This window comes from Cavenderia fasciculata, assembly GCF_000203815.1.
Source record: "Cavenderia fasciculata unplaced genomic scaffold Scf_ET2XIPL01COFD4-5, whole genome shotgun sequence".
NCBI lineage: Eukaryota > Evosea > Eumycetozoa > Acytosteliales > Cavenderiaceae > Cavenderia > Cavenderia fasciculata.
The window spans coordinates 194,312-214,183 of record NW_004457695.1 but is presented as its reverse complement, the minus strand read 5'-3'; the positions used below and the strand labels follow the sequence as shown (position 1 = coordinate 214,183).

Below are 19,872 nucleotides of genomic sequence, written 5' to 3'. Positions count from 1 at the left end.
ATTAATATCGATTAATATTATATAATATATAATATATATATAAATAATCTCGGTGGAGGGTGGGTGGTGGATTGATTGGTTTGATTATTTGATTTGGTTTAGAAAATTGATCTCTTTTCCAAAAGAATATTAAAGTCATTTGGGAATACAGCCAAACCAAATACTTCGGTATCATCAATTTGTTTACCATCGACAGACTTGATCTTAAAGTTGGCCATAATATTGGCAACTGCAAGATAGATTTCCATCTCGGCAACTGCCATACCAACACAATTACGTGCACCAATTGAGAATGGTAGATAGTGACTAGTGTTGTTTTCATTGATGAATCTATCAGGGTTGAATAGATGTGGTTGGTCATAATAGGATTCATCGTGATGTAGTGCATAGATATTTAGGATCATTTGAGTGTTGGCAGGTATAAAGTAATCACCAATAACAATATCATTCTTGGCCGATCTAGGAATAGATAATGGACCAATTGGATGAATTCTCATTGTTTCTTTGATGACTGCGTTGAGATAGGGTGTCTCTAATCTATCAGAGTGTACCATTCTATTACCAGCATTCTCATTGGTTTCTTCAATATGACCACGTTCAATGATTCTATTCTTCAGCTCTGCAAATACCTTTTCTTGAATCTCTGGATGATTGGCCATCATCAATACAAACCATTGGATTGTATTTGAACTAGTATCTGTACCAGCCAACAATAAATCACCACCAATACGAAGCACTCCATTAACATCATCTCCACCATCTATTATAATATGATCAAATAAATCTTTTGGACTAAACATAGAAAATAAAATAAAATATAAAATATTAATATATTATTCTTTCTTTTTCTTTCTTTATATGAGTATATATACTACATACTTTTCAGGGTCAAGAGTAGAAATATGATCATCATAAATATTCTTTATAAATTCTAATAATTTATCAACCTCTTGTCCAATCATCTTTAATTGATAATAGTAGAATGGTTCAAGGATGGAGATGAAATCACCAGGGTTACCAGTACCACTTACTCTAAATACTTCTTCCATTTGTTTTAATATTTGACCAAAATCTTTACCATACAATATTTCACTGTTATCATTTCCATAAGCAATCTCTCTTGAAAATACCATACTCGATATAATATTCATTGAATATTTCTTTGAATTTATCTTTGGATCAAACTATAATTTAATTTATAAATTATTTAATTGTTAGGACGAGTTGTTTTAATTTAAATTAGATATATAGATACATACAGATTGACCTTGAGTAGCACATAAATTCATCATATCAATCAATCTTTTACATTGACGAGCAATAATAGTTTGAGTACCTCCAAGTTTTGATTTTGTGAAAGCACCAGCTACAAGACCACGGTTGTGACGCCACACCTTTTCATCGGCAGTTGCCAAATCAGTAAAGTTTCCAGACATAATGGTATAGGATGGAGTATGTGGACGATTAATGAAATTATCATTATTCTTTAACCATATCTCTCTAATATAATGTGGATCACTAACTACAACCGTATAATAATCTCCCATCCATAATTTATAAATTCCACCAAACTAAATATATATATATAGGTCAATTAAAAAGAATTAATAAATATAATTTAATTATTATTATTATTATACTAATAACAACCATAACCATACCTTTTTGTGTAATTGTGCTAGACTGTGATGAGGCTTTTCACCCAATAAATGTAAACTACCAATGATTGGTAATTCAATCTTTGGTCCAGGTGGATCATTGGTTGAGAATGCTTTATTCTTTTTGGCCTACATAGATAGATAGATAGATTGATAGATAAATAGATAATAAATTAATTAATATATGGATTGTTGTTGATTTGATTTACCAATAATGAAGATAACACTGCTGACATTGATTACTTACAAAAGAATAGATACAATAGAGTAAAAAAGCAATTGCCAGATACTTGACAACTAATAGAATCATCTTATTATAATACTAATCTGTATCTCTAGAGAATGAATGAATGAATGAATAAATGGACTTGTGTGTGTACGTATTTATCAGTTCCTCATCTGGTCAGGGGTTAGGCTTTGAATGAATTATTTTAGTTTTAATTTAGTAGTAGAGGAGGGGGTCGAGACGATGTCTTTGTATGTGAGGGTTATAATAAAAGAAGGAGGAGCGTAGTGGTGGTTAGGGTTACAAGGATCGACAGACTAACTCGACTCGATGTTCTCAATGTGGAGGGAGGTGGCCAAGTTGCATTTGTTGACGATCTGGACTACAACCACCCCCACCTGTACCTGTGTAGTATAACCCCCCTCTACTATAATAGGTGATTGTCGTCATCAACGATCGCGTCGTCGTCGTCGTAAGTGTCTATTGGATGGATGAATAGATATTAATATCTGTTGTTGTTAGTGAACATGATCATAGTAAAGTACAAAAGTGCAATTCTATTAATTGTAAAAAGAAATCGAGCTTGTTCATCGTCCAGGGCCCTGGGAATGAAACAAACCTCTTTTTTTTAAAGCCTTGGAAACCTTTCGAGTCCCATTAGATTAGTCTCTCAATTGTACAGTGAAATGTAGTATAATAATAATAATAACTGATGTGTAATTATAATTATAATTATACTCCAAATCAAAATATTTTGATCTTTCCACCCCCATCTCTCTCTCTCTCTTTTGGTATTGCATGAATAAATAAATAATAATAAAATAAAATACGTTCCGAGTTTGGTTGAATTACAGAGTTATTATTGCTGAAAAGGGTTGCATCACATCAATAGTTATTTTTATTGAATAGATTTGTTTCATGATATTATTCAGTATTGTATGTATGTATGAATCAATTCCCAGTAGCTCTCATATTAACTTTCTTCTGGATTCGATTCCGATGTTTGTGGTACGCGTGGAGATTAGATATATTAAAGGAGATACAAACATAGTGTTTCAAAGACTCGATTTTAACAACTTACCTACCTCTATTGTGAAAATATTTGCAATACACCATCATCAACAGTGATGGATAACCCACATGTTGTTCAACAATACACATAAAGGTAAACAATATAGATGTTTAACTAATTTATTGATTCTCCAAATTTTTTACTTTGCTCTATAGTTTTTAGAACAAGATGAAACAGAAAATGAAATTGATATTATGATTGAGAATCATCATGATCATCATAGCATGTCTAATTAATAGGTTGTTCTTAATCACAATATCAATTTTATTGGATGTTCTCTCTCTCTCTCGAGCTTTGTTGAAATATCAACCAATGTGTGTATGTTAACTATCATTTAATTTTACAAATACATTTACATTTACATTTACATTATTTATTATTATTAAAAGTACAATTTCTAATTAGATTTTAGATGTGATTGACCTATATTGATCTCTTTTCTAAAAGAATATTATAATCGATTGGATGAACAGCCAAACCAAACAATTCGGTATCATCAATTTGTTTGCCATCGACAGACTTGATCTTAAAGTTGATGAGAATGTTGGCACAGATGGTGTAGATTTCCATCTCGGCAACTTGCATACCAAGACAGTTACGAGCACCAATAGAGAATGGTAGATAGTGACTAGTATGATTATCATGGACAAATCTCTCTGGAATGAATGATTCTGGTTGGTCATAGTGAGACGGGTCGTGATGAAGACCATGTATGTTTTGGATCATGTGTGTACCGGCGGGTATAAAGTATTCACCAATCATAATATCTTCTTTGGCCATACGAGGAATACCCAATGGTCCAATAGGATGCAGTCTCATAATCTCCTTGATGATTGCATTGACATAGGGTGTCTCTAATCTATCAGATACCAATATACGATTGCCACAATTCTCTTGGTCTTCTATAGTCTCTCCTCCACGTTGTCCAATTCTATACTGTAACTCTTGATAGGCCTTGTCTTGCACCTCTGGATAATTGGCCATCATCAATGTAAACCATTCAATCGTATTGGAACTTGTATCAGTACCACCCAACAATAAATCAACTCCTACTCTAAGTATACCATTCAAATCTTTTCCATCTGCATCTATTATAATATGATCAAATAAATCTTTTGGGCTAAAACAATAAATAAAAAAATATTAATATATTATCTTTTTCTTTTTATGATTATATATTACATACTTTTCAGGATCAAGATTTAAGATATGATCATCATAAATCTCTTTCATAAATTCTAATAATTTATCCAATTCAGTACCCATCACCTTCATTTGATAATAAAAGAATGGTTGTAACAAAGAGATTGCATCGCCTGGATTACCAGCCTTTCCCAAACCAAATACATATTCAATTTGTTTTAATATATTTCCAAAATCCTTTCCAAACAATACTTCTCCATCATCATAGGCAATCTCTCTTGAAAATACCATACTCGAAATTATATTCATTGAATATTTCTTAAAATTCATCTTTGGATTAAACTATATAAATAAATGATAAAAGTTTAATAAAATTGTCTAGACATATTTATATTATATTATATTATATTATATCTATCTATCTATATTTAACATACAAGAGTTTTCTTTTCAGCAGATAACATCATTTGTTTCATAATTCTTTGACATTGTTTTGCAACAATAGTTTGAGTAGTTTTAAGTTTTGTCTTTGTGAATGCACCAGCTACCAAATCTCTTCTATGACGCCATATCTTTTCACTAGCACATACTAGATTGGTAAAGTTACCAGAGAGTACAGTAAAGGTTGGTGATTTGGGTCGATTAATGAAATTATCATTGTTCTTTAACCATATCTCTCTAATATAATGTGGATCACTAACTACAATCGTATAATGATCACCTACCCATAATTTATAAATTCCACCAAACTACATAATCAATTAAATGTATTAATAACAACAATTAAATATGATATCATATTATAGTATATTATATATTTTATATTAATGGTTTACCTTTTGTGCAAGTTTAGTAAATCCTAAATGAGGTTTACTACTCAATAAATGTAAACTACCAATGATTGGTAATTCAATCTTTGGTCCAGGTGGATCATTGGTTGAGAATGCTTTATTCTTTTTGGCCTACATAGAAAGATAGATAGATAAGATATAATATTAGAAAACTTGATTCTAACACATATAGATTATAACAGACTGCTGACATTGATTACTTACAAATGAATAGATACAATAGAATAAAATGATATATAAAATTACATTTACAAGTGTAATTGTCATTGTTTCTTTGTTTGTTATATATATTGAAATGAGATAGATGTTTAAAGTAATGTTGTTGTTGTTGTTGTTGTTTCTTTCTTCTATTTAAGCAAATTGGTTTCTTCCATTTTCAACATCAATGACAAGTAAGCCAGCCAACTCCTACCTATTAAACAACAAGCAAACAAACGAACGACGGTAATCATTATCCGTTTTCATTGTTGTCTATCTCCTCGCGCGAGGTTGTGATAGATACCAATCACTTGTTGTTGTTCTCCTCAACATGTTCATTAGAGTGTCCTTTGGTTCGATTTCAACAAGTAGGAAAGCTCGACCATATAATTATATCTTTGAACTGCTGAGGCGTTGGCGAAGTAAAGTAAAAAAATATTTTCATTGTCCAATCGGAGTATTTAATATTTAATTTATTTTCCAATGTTTTTTTGTTTTTGAGGAGATATTTTTTTTTAATTAATTTAGAATTATCCAAGTTTGATGTTACTACTACTAATACTGGAATATTAAATTAGATACTAATTAATATTGATTTTAATTGATTGGTCGAATGTTTTTTTAAAATCAACTTTCCAGAGCTTGATATTTATTTATTTATTTATTTTCCATTAATTAAAAATAGTTTGAATATGTGAAACTGCTTGATCACAATTCCCAAGAATTACCAAGTCTCTGTTACCTCTACTTTCAATCACCAAATCTGTTGTTGTTGTTGTTGTTGGTAAAGAAGACGATTGATTCGATCTATCAAAATCAGATACACCTCTAAATGGTCCAACAGCATCTTTGTTGATAAGAATTCTTGGTACATGACTTTGTACGTCGTTGACAAGTGATGCAAAAGGATAGACAGAGAGTGAAGTACCAATGATAATCAACAAGTCACACTTTCTCAAATCCTTGATCGATTGTTGGTGATAACGAACTGGAAGAGATTCACCAAAGAATATAACATCTGGTCTTAGGATACTCTGTGGTTCAGAGGATTGCTGACATTGACTCTTTTGACAATATGGTATACCACCATTGGCAATAATATTCCAAACTTGTTCATTGACCAATTCTTGTGGGACTGCTTGTTGACAGTTACTACAACGCCAAGATCTGAGTGACCCATGAGCATGTACAATTTTGTCGTCTGGTAAACCAACCATTTCATCAAGACCATCTACATTTTGAGTAAAGTTGCGCAAGAGTACATTCTTTTCATAGAGGTCAAATATAAATTCGTGTGTCTTGGTTGGTGGTATTTGACCAGTGACGACTGGATAAAAGTAGTTTTTAATCGATTCGAAAAACACGGTTGGTTGCTCTTGAATACTTTGCATTGAGAATGAAAATTGTTTGTTTCGATTATAGATACCATCTTCTGTTCTATAAGCTGGAATACCCGCATTGGTACTAATACCAGCTCCAGTCAATAAAACAATATTCTTGATTTTACCTTGTCTTATTTCATTCCCAATTCTCTTTAATCTTTCTTCTCCACTTTCCAAAAATATCTTTTCTGTTTTGCTGTTATTATTATTATTATTGTCTTTTGATGATTTATCTTTAAATTGTCTTGGTTTATGTTTATCGAAATTAATTAAAGAATCTGGATAGAAATTCTTGCAGTGTAACAATAACATATCAAATAGAGGTTGATTGTTTTGGTTGTGAGCATGGTGTAGAGGTGTCCAACCGGTTGCATTTTCAATGGTTGGATTAGCACCACTATCCAAAAGATATTGAACCAATTCATTTCCTTGTTCACCTGTACACGCCAACACGTGAAGAGCAGTAGCATTACCATCATCTACTGCATCCAAATCAACACCATACTCTATCAATACTTTGATCACTTGTCTATAATTTGACACCTCCTTGTTAACAATATTACATGCCAAATGTAATGGAGTTGATGAATCTTTATCCTTGAAATTAACCAATTCTGGTTGATTTAATAATAATACTTTTAAACTTTTATAGTTTCCTCTAAATCAAACAAATAAAATATAAATATATTATTATTATTTAATTTTGTTTTTTACATACTTTATACAAGCTTCATGAATAGGAGTACTACCAAATCTATTGACAGAAGTTAAACTTGACCCAAATTCTAAAAGGATTGGAATGATTTCATGATAATCGATTGTAGCAGCTACATGAAGTGGAGTACTACCATCCTTTTTAATGGCATGTACATCTGCACCGTTGGCAAGTAATAGTTGGACAATTGATTCATTTCTTCTGAGAACGGCAACGTGGAGGGCAGTTGAACCATGTGTAGTGAATTGGTTGATATACTCTTTTCTCTTTTCATTGTTGTCAAACACCAATAACAAGGCTCTGACAATCGATTCGAATTGATTGGCACATGCAAGATAGAGAGGTGTCTCCATCGTATCAGATATCGAGTCAATTGAACTACCATTATCAATCAACAGTTTAACAATATCTTCATATCCATTACACGATGCAATATGAAGTGGTGTATACCCTTTATCATTTACACCATTTAATAATTCTTTTAATTTATCAAGTAATTGTTCTAATTTAATTAACTTTTTTTGTTGTAAATTATTATTATTATTATTACTATTACTATTATTATTTTGAACTAATAATAATAATTCTATTTCATTTTTAATTGTATTTGAACAAGTTATTACATGTTCGAGTAATAGTTCAAGTATTGGTTGGTTTCCCTTTGATGTAATGACATGAAATGCATTCCATTTGTTATTATCTTTATAAATTATATTTGATTCAAATGATGCTAAAGATGAAGAGGATGATGAAGAAGATGATTGAAAAGACTCCAAATAATCTTTTAAATTCTTTAAATCATTTGCAAGTGAAGTGATTGTATCACCATATGACTCTAAATAACATGCTTTCAATAAATCATTCCAATCTTCTGGGAACTTTGTTACTCCTTCTTCTTCTTCTCCTTGTTGTTGTTGTTGATTATTATTATTATTATTATTGTTACTATTATTATTACTTTTATTTGTCTTTAAATATTTATAAAGTATGATTGAAGTTGTCAAGATGACCGATGCAGCTGCTGCGACAAGTCCTTGATGCTTTGCTAAATTATCCATCGCTGCGAAATAAATAATAATAATATTATTTCTTTTTATCTTTCTTTGTTGTATTGTATTTCTATTTGAATAAAGTAAGTAAGTTAGTTGAACTCACTCTCTCTCTTCTCTTCACTTCATCGATCATTAATGAAGGTTTATAATTATCTAAAATATATAGATATAATTTTTACTTAAAATTTCCACGAAACAATTTCTTGAGCTCATGAAATGACTTTCTCTCGACAGAGATTCAATGATTATTATTTTACGTGTCAATCTATAGTATAATCTATTATCTCTCTATATCGATCGATATTCCCTAATCCCTGGCTACCTACATACAATCGATCATATCTTTCGGGTAGATTAGATTAGATTAGATTAGATTGATGAGTATGTGGAGCAAACAAAATGCGAGTGGAGGTGGTAGTAATATGAACAACAATAAACCTCCACCTCCACCTAAAGCAACAACTTTAAATCAACAACACCAACCACCACCACCAATCAATCCAAACCAAAACAAGAGATTAATGAGTAATCAAGAATTGATCAATGGATTAGATACAAATATGAGACAACAAGTAATGAATATGTTTGGTACATTTGGTGGTAGTAGCAACAACCATAATAATCATAATCATAATAATAATACTTCTGGAACGTCACCATACAAGCAAAACAACTACAAATCAAATACTCCAACTAATAATAATAATTCTACAACAACTAAACCATTGTCATTTGTGAATACTTCAACCAAAACTCAACAACCTGTTCCTGTTCCTGTTCCTGTTCCTGCTCCTACTCGTACCCCATCTCTACCAACAACAGCAACATTGACAATCACTAAAAAGAGTACCAATACAAATGAACCAGATTGGAAAAAGAAGAAACTTGACAATGATAGTACTACTTTTAATAATCCAATGATCAACCCAAAATCTTCAAATTTTAGTAATCCTGTCATCATCAAACCAAAATCATCAACTACAACTACAACTGTTCATTCTCCTCCCCCTCCTCCTCCAATAGACGATGATTTTGAATTTGATTTTGCTGATGATGACTTTCCTTTACAAAATACAAATAATAATAATAATTCACATAATAATAATACGACTAATAATTACCACAATAATAATAATAATAATAATAATAATTCTGTAAATAATTTCAATAATAATAATTATAAAAACAATATCACTAATATTCAAGTTAATAATAACAATAATAATGTAAATAAGAATCAACAAAATACTAATAATAATAATAATAATAATAATAATAACTCTAATAATATTTCACCAACAAAAATTTATAAAAGTATAAATGATATACCTTTTATTTCAAGTCAAGATCATCCTAAAAATAATAATAATAATAATTCAAGTTTTAATAATAGTCAACAAAGCAATAGTAATAGTCAACAAGGAGGAGGAGGAGGAGGAGTAAAAGGAAAATTATTTAATGATCAATTTGAAAAATTTGTACAAGAAGCCAAAGGAATCATCAAACCAAAAGCAAGAAACCAAAATGTTAAAAAGGAGATTACAATGCAAGATATTGAAAGTAATGTTGGTACAAACAAACCATTCAGAGCCATTACAATGGCATTACAAGAGAATGTATCGGATATCTATAGTCAAGAAGGATACCAAGCAGAGTATTTCCCTTTGCCACCAGATCTACCACAACCACTCTTTGATGCACTCTCAAAGATGAAATATAAAACATTGTACAGTCATCAATTGGAATCAAGAGCTGCAATCAGTCAAGGAAACCATATCATTGTGACTACACCAACATCTAGTGGAAAGTCATTATGTTTGACATTACCCATTTTCGAACAAATCATCTCTAGAAAGATTAAAGGTCAAAAAGCAAATACTGCCCTCTTTCTCTTTCCCCTCAATGCATTGGCAATCAATCAACTACAATCTATTACTAGTCTCAATCAAAATATTGATCCATCTTTTAGACTATCAATTCAATCCATCAATGGTGATACTCCAAAAGAAACAGTTCAAAGATTATTTGATAAACCATCATCTCTTCCTGATATTATTTTAACAAATCCTGATTGGTTACATTATCAAGTAAGATAGAGAGAGTAGAGAGCGAGAGAGATACTATATATATACATTCTATATATTTACTTTAATTTTAGTTATTTAGAGGAGGTAGTGGACAATGGTCAGGATGGAGAAATTGGGTATCAAAGTTGAAATTTATAGTACTCGATGAAGCACATACATATACTGGTGTAATGGGATGTCATTTTGTCAATTTAATTAGAAGATTACAAAATTATCACAATATTTTAAATATGGATCAACAAATCAAACCAACACTTCAATTTATGTTGGCATCTGCTACAATTGGTAATCCAAAACAAATGGCTTTTAAATTAATTGGGTAAATATTATTCATAAATTATCATCCAGATAAAATTATATTAATATTTATTTCTAATTTAGTGATGATAATATTAAAGTAATCGATAAAAATGGATCAGGATCACATGGAAAAGTATTTTTAAAATTGAAACCAATAGATTCTTTAAATTCAACTGTTGCCATGGTCATTCATCAATGGGTTGCAAACAATATAAAGGGTATTGTTTTTTGTAATAGTATAAAGAGTGTAAACTCTTTGATTCAGACTATCCAATCGGATGGTAAATACAGTGCATCCTCTAAATATGTCAAAGCATACTATTCATCGATTACATCCAACATTAAACAAGAAACGATCAATCAATTGCAAACTGGTCAGACTAGAGTCATTATTTCTACCAATGCTTTGGAAGCTGGTGTAGATATTTCACAATTGGATGCATGTATGGTTATTGGATACCCAGGTTCAAAAATGAGTTGGAAACAACGTATTGGTAGAGTAGGTCGTTCAAAAATGGGTATGGTTATCTATGTTCCACTATCTTATAGTCCAATCGATAAATTTTATTCTGAAAACTTTAAATCTCTATTGAATGATAATAATATTGAATCTTTATCTTTCAATGGTGATTTCCCTACTTTATTATCTCATCATATTTTGTATGTAAAAAAAATATAAAAATTAAACCAAGTAATACTAATACTAATTAATTTTTAGATGTGCTGCATCAGAGATTGGAATTCCAATTCATTCAAATGATAATATTTATTATTATCTTGATCAATATTTTGGTGTTAATGGTATACCATTAAAAAAAACAAATTAACAAACCAATATTAATTTTTTTATTTATTTATTTGATTTTAGCAAAAAATGTATTAAATGAATTGATAAATGAAAAGAAAATATATCAATCAACATTGACAATTGAAAATATAAAAGTTAATGTTTGGAAATCAAATGAACGTGCTCATTCAAATTTTTCGTTCAGAGGTGGAAGTGGAGTATCAAATGAAAATGTGAGAGTGATGATTGAAAACTCTAAAAAGGATAGTTATTTGGAACAAGTTTCCAAACAACAAGCTATAACTCGTCTCTTTCCTGGAAATATATTTGTTTCACACAATGGTGATTCAACAATGACATATGAAGTTACAAGTTTAGATTTGGATAAATCAATTGCCTATGTCAAACCATTTAGAAATCAATTTGAAAATAACTTTTCTTCAAATTTTGGTAACAGTAGAAATAATCAATACAACAACAATAATAATAATAGCAGCGGTGGAGGTGGATTCAAGAAAACAATAGTTTCGCCATTAAAATCAAATAGAATTACAATCAAGAATATTCTAAAATCAAAAACAATTGCTACCAATATCAACCAAAACATTTCATTACAACTGGTATTTGGATTGGCAACTTATAGTACATCTGTTTATGGTTATGAAAAGAAATTGTATACTCCAAATCCACACTACCACCAGTCAAATCAATCTGATCAAAAATCAATGGCTCTATCTGAAAGTGACAGAATTACTTTTGAAAAACCTTATGAAATTCACTATGATGCTCCTTGTATTCAATTCTCATTCACATTTAATAATAATAACAACAATAATAATAATAATAATAACAAGATCAATGGTGGTGGTGGTGGAATGATGTTGAAAAGATTGTATGATAAAACTTTGGAAACAGTGACTGTTCAAATGCAATGTAGTTTGACAATGGAACGTAAAGAATATGAAAAAAACAAGGAAGAATTGGTTACATTGGGTGCAAACATGACTTCTCTTCATACCATTGTTCATCAAATATTAGTATCCTCTTCAAACATTTTATTATTTTCAAAAAATGATGTAGAAGAATTTATCTCTAATAACAACCAAAGTCACAACCACAACTCTAATCCCGATACAGATACATTTGGAAGAAGTAATGCAAGTTTAAAATTAAATGAAAAGAACAACCAACAACAAGATGATGAATCAATCTACTTGATTGATAGTAATGAAGGTGGAACAGGAGCATGTAGTGACATATTTGATAAATTTGAAGAGATTGTTGAAAATGCAATCAATCAACCACAATGTCCAAACTGTGGTGACCAAAAGGACAAGGATGAAATGATGGGTGCTGCCATGGATGAAATTGGTTGTATCTTTTGTCTACACACCAATAATTGTCAAAGAGGATTATTAAGATCGCTAGGAATCTCTCTTTTAAATACTTCCAACAACAATAACAACGTCAACGCCAATCAAAACACTACCAACAACAGCACCAACAGTATCAATCCAATGAACCATCATCATACGAATCAACATTCTCATCCACCATTATCATCTCCACCAACTAAATTTGATTGTTTTCTTGATGAAGATGACTGAATAAATTGATTCACTTTGTATTATCGTCATGTATAAAGAAGAAGACCTTCTTTCTTCTTCTTTCTTTTCTGTTTGTTGCTTTTCATTATTATTATTATTATGGTTGATATTTATTCGATTAAGAGGAAGGTTGGAATTTAATATTATATTTGGTAGCGTAGTTTGTTAATTCTTTAGTTTGTTGTTGTAATTGTTCTTCAAGCTTCTTTACAACATCTTTAATCTATAATTGATTGATTGATTTAAAACATTAGTACTAAAACTAGATACATATAGATAGATGTGATAGTGTGTGTGTGTAATGATAATCTCGATATATACTCCGTCTCTATTTGCTTTTACAGATGGCAATACTTCTCCAACAGTTCTTTCTACCAAAACACCTCCAACCATTCTAAAACACTTTCTTGATGGTTCAAGGTTTTCAATCGCACTAATAACCAAACTATAATGATATGTTTGATGATACAACTAGTTAGTTTTTTTATATGGATCATATCATCTCGATCAATCAATCCAATATTCACCTATATTCGCTTGCATCTGATTCGATTTCAGACAACTTTGTGATGATAGCTTGTTGTTGTTGCTTCATCTCTTTGTATTGAGCTACTATTTGTTCATTTGTAAGTGGTGTTTGTGATGCTTTACTAGACATTCTATATAGTTTGTTATCTCTTTCGATTAGAATATAAAATATATAAATTTAGTTGAAACAATGAACACGAACAAATCAATTCTCAAAGAGATCATTTTCAAAAAAAAAGAAAAGGCCATTTATTTAAATAATTAATACCTTAGTCTTTAAACTTTTCAATCTATTGCATTGTGTGTAAATAATAATAATAATAATTACTTATTATTATTACTTATTATTTGTTAGTACTTGGGCGTTTGTTTGTTTGTTTGTTTGTTTGGAGTTTGGTTGGTTGTGTTTGTTATTGGGAAGCGTATAAATAAATAGATTGACTGTTATTATTTTTGTTGATATTATTATTATGTGAGTGTCCATTGTTATTATATATCTTATTATTATTATTTATCTATTTCAACTTATTGTAAGATGATTGCCAATAAAACCAAAGAGATTGAAAGGATAATAGAAGGTAATAATTTTTCAAAGGAAGATCTTTCGCAATAGTAACCACCCATTTGAATAGTTGGTGAAGGTATAGTTGAATTCATTAGTTTACAAGAGCTACCTTGTGGACATCCACCACAAGTCCAAATACCACCTTGATAATTGCATCCACAGCATGTGTATCCCTTTGGCAAACAATAGGTCTCGCATATCATTGACTTTTCACCAGTCTCTTGATCTGCAACATCACCACCGCAACATACTCCACTATCTCCTACACATGGTGTTTTACAGTTTGTTGAACACCAGTTTCCTTGCTATATATATATATATTGTTATATAGTATTATAAACAGATGATATTAGTATCTTTTGTTGTGTTGCTGTTATTAGACTAATCAATCTATCCTATCTATCAACATACAGCCGATGTGAATGCAATTGCTAATAGAGCAAATATTAAAATACAGATAATCTTGTTGTTCATCTCTTTCTTTCTATATCTATATCTATCTCTTGGTAAATAAAATATAATTGTGTTGTAGCGTGTTGTAGTGTGTTGTTACAATCCTTTATTAAAATTGTGATTGTCTAGGATAAGGATAGGATAGATAGATTTATACAAAGATATCTCTGCTCTCTGTATGTATGCTTGCGTGTTATTATATAATTAATTAAATTTTTTGTATCATGAATTTGAGCAAACCCCCAAAAGTATACATTTCTTTTTTTTTTTTTTGTTTCAGTCGATTTCTGGAAATGGTTATTTATTTACCAGTCTTTTTTAAATTTGTAGATCTATTATTGTTTATCAGTATATGAGAAATATATTTATTAGATAATTAATTTTTATTCTGGATGATAAGGTTTTTAATTACAACCTTTTGTATCACACTGTAAACCACAAAAATACACTACAACTACTACTATATGAAGAATGAATGGAATTGGCAAGACTGAAACTGGAAGATTAAATGAAAAATCAGAGAAAGAATAGTAGGAGGAGTTCCAATTTTTCATATTCTTTCCAAACCATATAAACTTCTTTGGACTCATTATATTTATATATATATATATATCCCACCCTAATATTGTATCTATCTCTATCTTTTTTTTTTTTTTGAATATGATTCATCGTTGTTCCAAAATACTCATATATTGATAGATGTGTGTTGGTGGTTGTAAATCTCTCCTTCTCTCTTTCTTTCTCTCTCTCTCTCTCTCTCTCTCTCTCTCTCTCTCTCTCTCTCTCTCTCTCTCTCTCTCTCTCTCTCTCTCTCTCTCTCTCTTCGTATTTTCATTCTTCTCGTTGTGATGGTAACATTCGATGATTAATGCAATGGGTGTAGGAAGGAAGAGAGGAGTGAACCGGTTGTGACCCACAGCATCAACAAACAATAAACATCATCAAACAAGAAGATTATAGTGATAAAGGTAAGAGTGAGTGTGAGTTAAATAGAATGAAATTGCATATGAACCGCCCACAAACCACCAACCATTCATTTGTTTATTTGTAAATCTGCCAAAAAAACAATGAAACAAACATACAAGTAATTAACACAACCAAATTCCTTTTCTCTCCTTGTGCTATTTTTAAAAAATATATTTTTTATTTGTTGTTTTTTCATAGGGGAGGTGTGAACATACCCGAACATTGCAATCAATCAAACTGCTCACCGTATACACACACCATCGATCACACTACTTTTTCAATTGATGCTGCATATGAAAACCATAAATTAGAAAGACAATGGTAATGTGATGGAACACACACACAGTGGTGTTGATGATCAAAAGGTATTGTATGTGTGGTGTCTGTGAGATATAGATGCAACGGGGGGTTTCAGATGAAAATGTATAAACCCCCACTGCCAATATATATCTGCTGCAATTGCATTGTACCACGCACTCACTATACAGAGTACACTAATCACTAAGAAGAAGAGTAACAAGGAGGATTCCATTCATTTCATTATACAAATAATATTTTTGGTTGCTTTGCTGTTGCTCTCAACAACAACAACAACAACAATGATATCGATAACAACAACAACAACAACAACAACTGCAACAATATGGTGGGGGTACCATCAGATGTTATGATCGTTCGTAGTGGATATTGTTGCATTGCAATGTATCCAATGCATTCATCCATTCCTCTCTCACTCGATTGTTGTTGCTGTTGCTGTTGGAAATGAATCCAATACAAGTAGTAGTATAGTAGTAGTATAGTACTCACTCACTCACTCACTCACTCACTCACTCCTCTATTCCCTCCTCTTAATTCCTTTTTTAATTTAATTTGGATGAATGCTGGATTGATATCAATCAGTGTTTATCCAACATCATCATCATCATCAATCATCATAAATCAGTATTATATTTTTCATTATTACATTATTATCAATAACCAAAACTACTAGTAGGATTATTTAATCATCATTCTAAAATTCATTATTAAATTATACAACTTTTGAGAGAGATATATATATATAAATTTATATACAAGATAAAAAAGGAATAACAAAGGAAAATATATTATAATAATAATAACTAACAGAATAATAATAATCAAATAATAATAATAATTGGGAAAATAATAAATCTACTGCAACATCAAGTAAAAATAATAATAATAAAATGGGAATGCGTATTTCCTTATTACTACTAGTACTAATAGTTTCATTAAGCTTGTCCAGAGCAGATAACTCATTTGGTATGTTATTAAACAAAAATTGTTTCATTCTCCAACAAACAAGATAAAATTAATCTATTTTTTTTTTTTTCTTTTTCTTTTTTTTCTTTTTTTTTGCTTTCTATAGATTGTGATAGTTGTGCAGATGAACAAAGCTGTAATGCCGGAAATAACTGTGTATATCTGAGTTACAAATCATGTTGTGGTCAACAAAAGTATTATTGTACCAGCAATAATAACTGTGCCGCCAATTTGGGTTGTATGAAGAACCACCACGGAGACACTGCCGAATTCTGGAACAGTTGTCGTCCAAAGAGTGGAGGCTGGGAAACCTACTATCCAAAGAATGCCACTTGTGCCGACTTGAAATGCGAGGAAAAGGGATTGGGTCAATGTCAATGGGTTGATACCGCTCCATGTTCCCAAACTTCATGTTGTCCAGTTTATGCTGCTTGTAGTAAGTATCCTCTTTTTTTACAAAAAAACAAAACAATATATAGTATATCATCACAAATATTAATTGATTCAAAATTTTTTTTTTCTTTTTTTTTTTAATTAACTTTAGCCGGTTCAACTGGAGGATCAAGTGGAGGATCAACAAGTGGAGGATCAAGTGGAGGATCAACAACCACTGCATCATCCACCTTTGGAGGTACCAGTGCATCATCGACATCGGGTGGTGAACGTTCATGTTACACCATTAAATGTCCACCATACAACACCTGTCAAATGATGTCTGGTATTCCAGTATGTATCCCACATGGAGGTCAAGAACAAACATGCTCCAATGCCGGTTGTCCACACGGATACTCTTGCACCATGGAACAAGGATACCCAGTCTGTCACCCACCATCTGGATCGTCGGGAGGCAATACTAACTGTGGCAACACCCAATGTCCACACGGATACTATTGCACCATGGAACAAGGATACCCAGTCTGTCACCCACCATCTGGATCGTCGGGAGGCAATACTCACTGTGGCAACACCCAATGTCCACACGGATACTATTGCACCATGGAACAAGGATACCCAGTCTGTCACCCACCATCTGGATCGTCGGGAGGCAATACTAACTGTGGCAACACCCAATGCCCACCAGGCTACTATTGCAACATGCAACAAAACGTTCCAGTCTGCACACCCATTACCCACCCAACTCCACCACCCACCAACGGCCCATCGTGCAACGGCGTCAACTGCCCACCCAAGCACCACTGCGAGATTCTCCAAAACCTCCCAACCTGTGTTCACGACAACAAGCCACCTCCAGTCCACGGATGCTCGTATCACCACCACAAGGATCAATGCTGGTCTGACCACCGTTGTTCATGGACCATCTTGAAGGGCTGTTGCGGCGAAGTCAAGGGAGTCTGTACCGAGAACGTTCACAAGAGACACCCAGAGTGCGTCATCGACCTCAAGGACCACAAGGTCTACGAAGTCTGGGGCAAGTGCGGTGTACCCACCCACGGCTTCAAGGAACACCATCCAAGAAACTTTACATGTCGCGATCTCAGATGTGAAAGCAAGGGTCTCGAGTGTGTCTATGGTCAAGTCACCCCATGTGTCGGTACCAAGTGTTGTCCATTGTCTGCCCACTGCGTACCCAAGAGATGTGACGCTATCACCACCTCTGGCTCCACTTTGGCCACTACTACCTGCACCACCACCGCCACTACCACTGCCACCACAACTGCCTCGTCCCTCGGTACTACCACTTTTGGCACCATTGGATTTGGTCCAATTACAACCACTGCCAGTACCACTGCCACGACCACTGCTAGTACTACTGCTACCACTGGTGTGACTACTCCCATGACAGCGCGTATTACCACCACTGCCACTACCACCGCCACTACCACTGCCACTACCACGGCCACCACCACCTCGCCACAGACCCTTGGTCCCATCTCGACCACTGCTACCACTGCTAGTACAACTGCCTCGACCACTGCCCAACTAACCACAGGTGTTCCACCAACTACCAGCACTACCGCAGCCCCAACCACTACCACTACCACTGGTACCACTACTGATGGCTCTGCTACCACTACAACTACTACAACCGGCGCTACTACCGCAGTCCCAACCACCACAACTACTGGTGCTCCAACCACCACCACCACTGGTGCTCCAACCACCACAACAACTGGTGCTCCAACCACCACCACCACTGGTGCTCCAACCACCACAACAACTGGTGCTCCAACCACCACAACAACTGGTGCTCCAACCACCACAACAACTGGTGCTCCAACCACCACCACCACTGGTGCTCCAACCACCACAACAACTGGTGCCCCAACTACTACCGGTGCTCCAACCACCACAACAACTGGTGCTCCAACCACCACAACAACTGGTGCTCCAACCACCACCACCACTGGTGCTCCAACCACCACAACAACTGGTGCCCCAACTACCACCACCACTGGTGCCCCAACTACCACCACCACTGGTGCCCCAACTACCACCACCACTGGTGCCCCAACTACCACCACCACTGGTGCCCCAACTACCACCACCACTGGTGCCCCAACTACCACCACCACTGGTGCCCCAACCACCACCACCACAACTGGTATTGCCGTCTCGACCACTGCCACAACAGCGTCTACTACAGCCACTACCACTGCCGCAGTAACCACTGCAACCGCTGCCGTCTCGACCACTGCCACAACAGCCTCTACTACAGTCACTACCACTGCCGGACTAACCACCACCGCAGCACCAACCACCACCACCACAACCGGTACAACCACCGCAGCCCCAACCACCACCACCACAACCGGTATTGCCGTCTCGACCACTGCCACAACAGCCTCTACTACAGTCACTACCACTGCCGCAGTAACCACTGCAACCGCTGCCGTCTCGACCACTGCCTCAACAGCCTCTACTATAGCCACTACCACTTTATAAAGATGATGGGTGATCGAGTTACCAATAATAATTTTTTTTTTCCAACCAACAATATCAAGAAACCTTTTATCAATATAATAATAATAATAATAAT

At 33.4% G+C, this 19,872-nt stretch overlaps 7 protein-coding genes across 7 annotated transcripts; 2 read left to right on the top strand and 5 right to left on the bottom strand.

The window, feature by feature from the left end:
* Positions 1-98: 98 nt before the first annotated feature.
* On the bottom strand, positions 99-1,894 carry CYP508D1 (cytochrome P450 family protein; the record flags this gene model as incomplete). Its single annotated transcript, XM_004355111.1, has 5 exons — positions 99-792; positions 880-1,184; positions 1,260-1,571; positions 1,662-1,787; positions 1,868-1,894. The coding sequence occupies 5 exons, from the start codon at positions 1,892-1,894 to the stop codon at positions 99-101; spliced, it is 1,464 nt and encodes a 487-aa protein (XP_004355163.1).
* Positions 1,895-3,379: 1,485 nt separating this feature from the next.
* CYP521A1 (cytochrome P450 family protein) lies at positions 3,380-5,217 on the bottom strand (the record flags this gene model as incomplete). Its single annotated transcript, XM_004355110.1, has 5 exons — positions 3,380-4,076; positions 4,143-4,441; positions 4,537-4,848; positions 4,936-5,061; positions 5,155-5,217. The coding sequence occupies 5 exons, from the start codon at positions 5,215-5,217 to the stop codon at positions 3,380-3,382; spliced, it is 1,497 nt and encodes a 498-aa protein (XP_004355162.1).
* Positions 5,218-5,301: 84 nt separating this feature from the next.
* Positions 5,302-8,637, bottom strand: sir2B (ankyrin repeat-containing protein; the record flags this gene model as incomplete). The annotated part of the gene is made up of 4 exons (XM_004355109.1): positions 5,302-5,358; positions 5,877-7,188; positions 7,249-8,364; positions 8,624-8,637. The coding sequence occupies 4 exons, from the start codon at positions 8,635-8,637 to the stop codon at positions 5,302-5,304; spliced, it is 2,499 nt and encodes an 832-aa protein (XP_004355161.1).
* Positions 8,638-8,719: 82 nt separating this feature from the next.
* DFA_07664 (uncharacterized protein) lies at positions 8,720-13,078 on the top strand (the record flags this gene model as incomplete). The annotated part of the gene is made up of 5 exons (XM_004355108.1): positions 8,720-10,384; positions 10,456-10,703; positions 10,766-11,344; positions 11,403-11,485; positions 11,553-13,078. The coding sequence occupies 5 exons, from the start codon at positions 8,720-8,722 to the stop codon at positions 13,076-13,078; spliced, it is 4,101 nt and encodes a 1,366-aa protein (XP_004355160.1).
* A 118-nt stretch (positions 13,079-13,196) lies between these two features.
* On the bottom strand, positions 13,197-13,736 carry pfdn2 (prefoldin beta-like domain containing protein; the record flags this gene model as incomplete). Its single annotated transcript, XM_004355107.1, has 3 exons — positions 13,197-13,301; positions 13,400-13,523; positions 13,606-13,736. 3 exons carry the CDS (start codon positions 13,734-13,736, stop codon positions 13,197-13,199), a joined length of 360 nt encoding a protein of 119 aa, XP_004355159.1.
* Positions 13,737-14,131: 395 nt separating this feature from the next.
* On the bottom strand, positions 14,132-15,214 carry DFA_07662 (uncharacterized protein; the record flags this gene model as incomplete). The annotated part of the gene is made up of 3 exons (XM_004355106.1): positions 14,132-14,476; positions 14,583-14,673; positions 15,072-15,214. 3 exons carry the CDS (start codon positions 15,212-15,214, stop codon positions 14,132-14,134), a joined length of 579 nt encoding a protein of 192 aa, XP_004355158.1.
* A 1,584-nt stretch (positions 15,215-16,798) lies between these two features.
* Positions 16,799-19,778, top strand: DFA_07661 (uncharacterized protein; the record flags this gene model as incomplete). The annotated part of the gene is made up of 4 exons (XM_004355105.1): positions 16,799-16,874; positions 16,981-17,310; positions 17,419-17,600; positions 18,117-19,778. 4 exons carry the CDS (start codon positions 16,799-16,801, stop codon positions 19,776-19,778), a joined length of 2,250 nt encoding a protein of 749 aa, XP_004355157.1.
* Between the last annotated feature and the right edge of the window lie 94 nt (positions 19,779-19,872).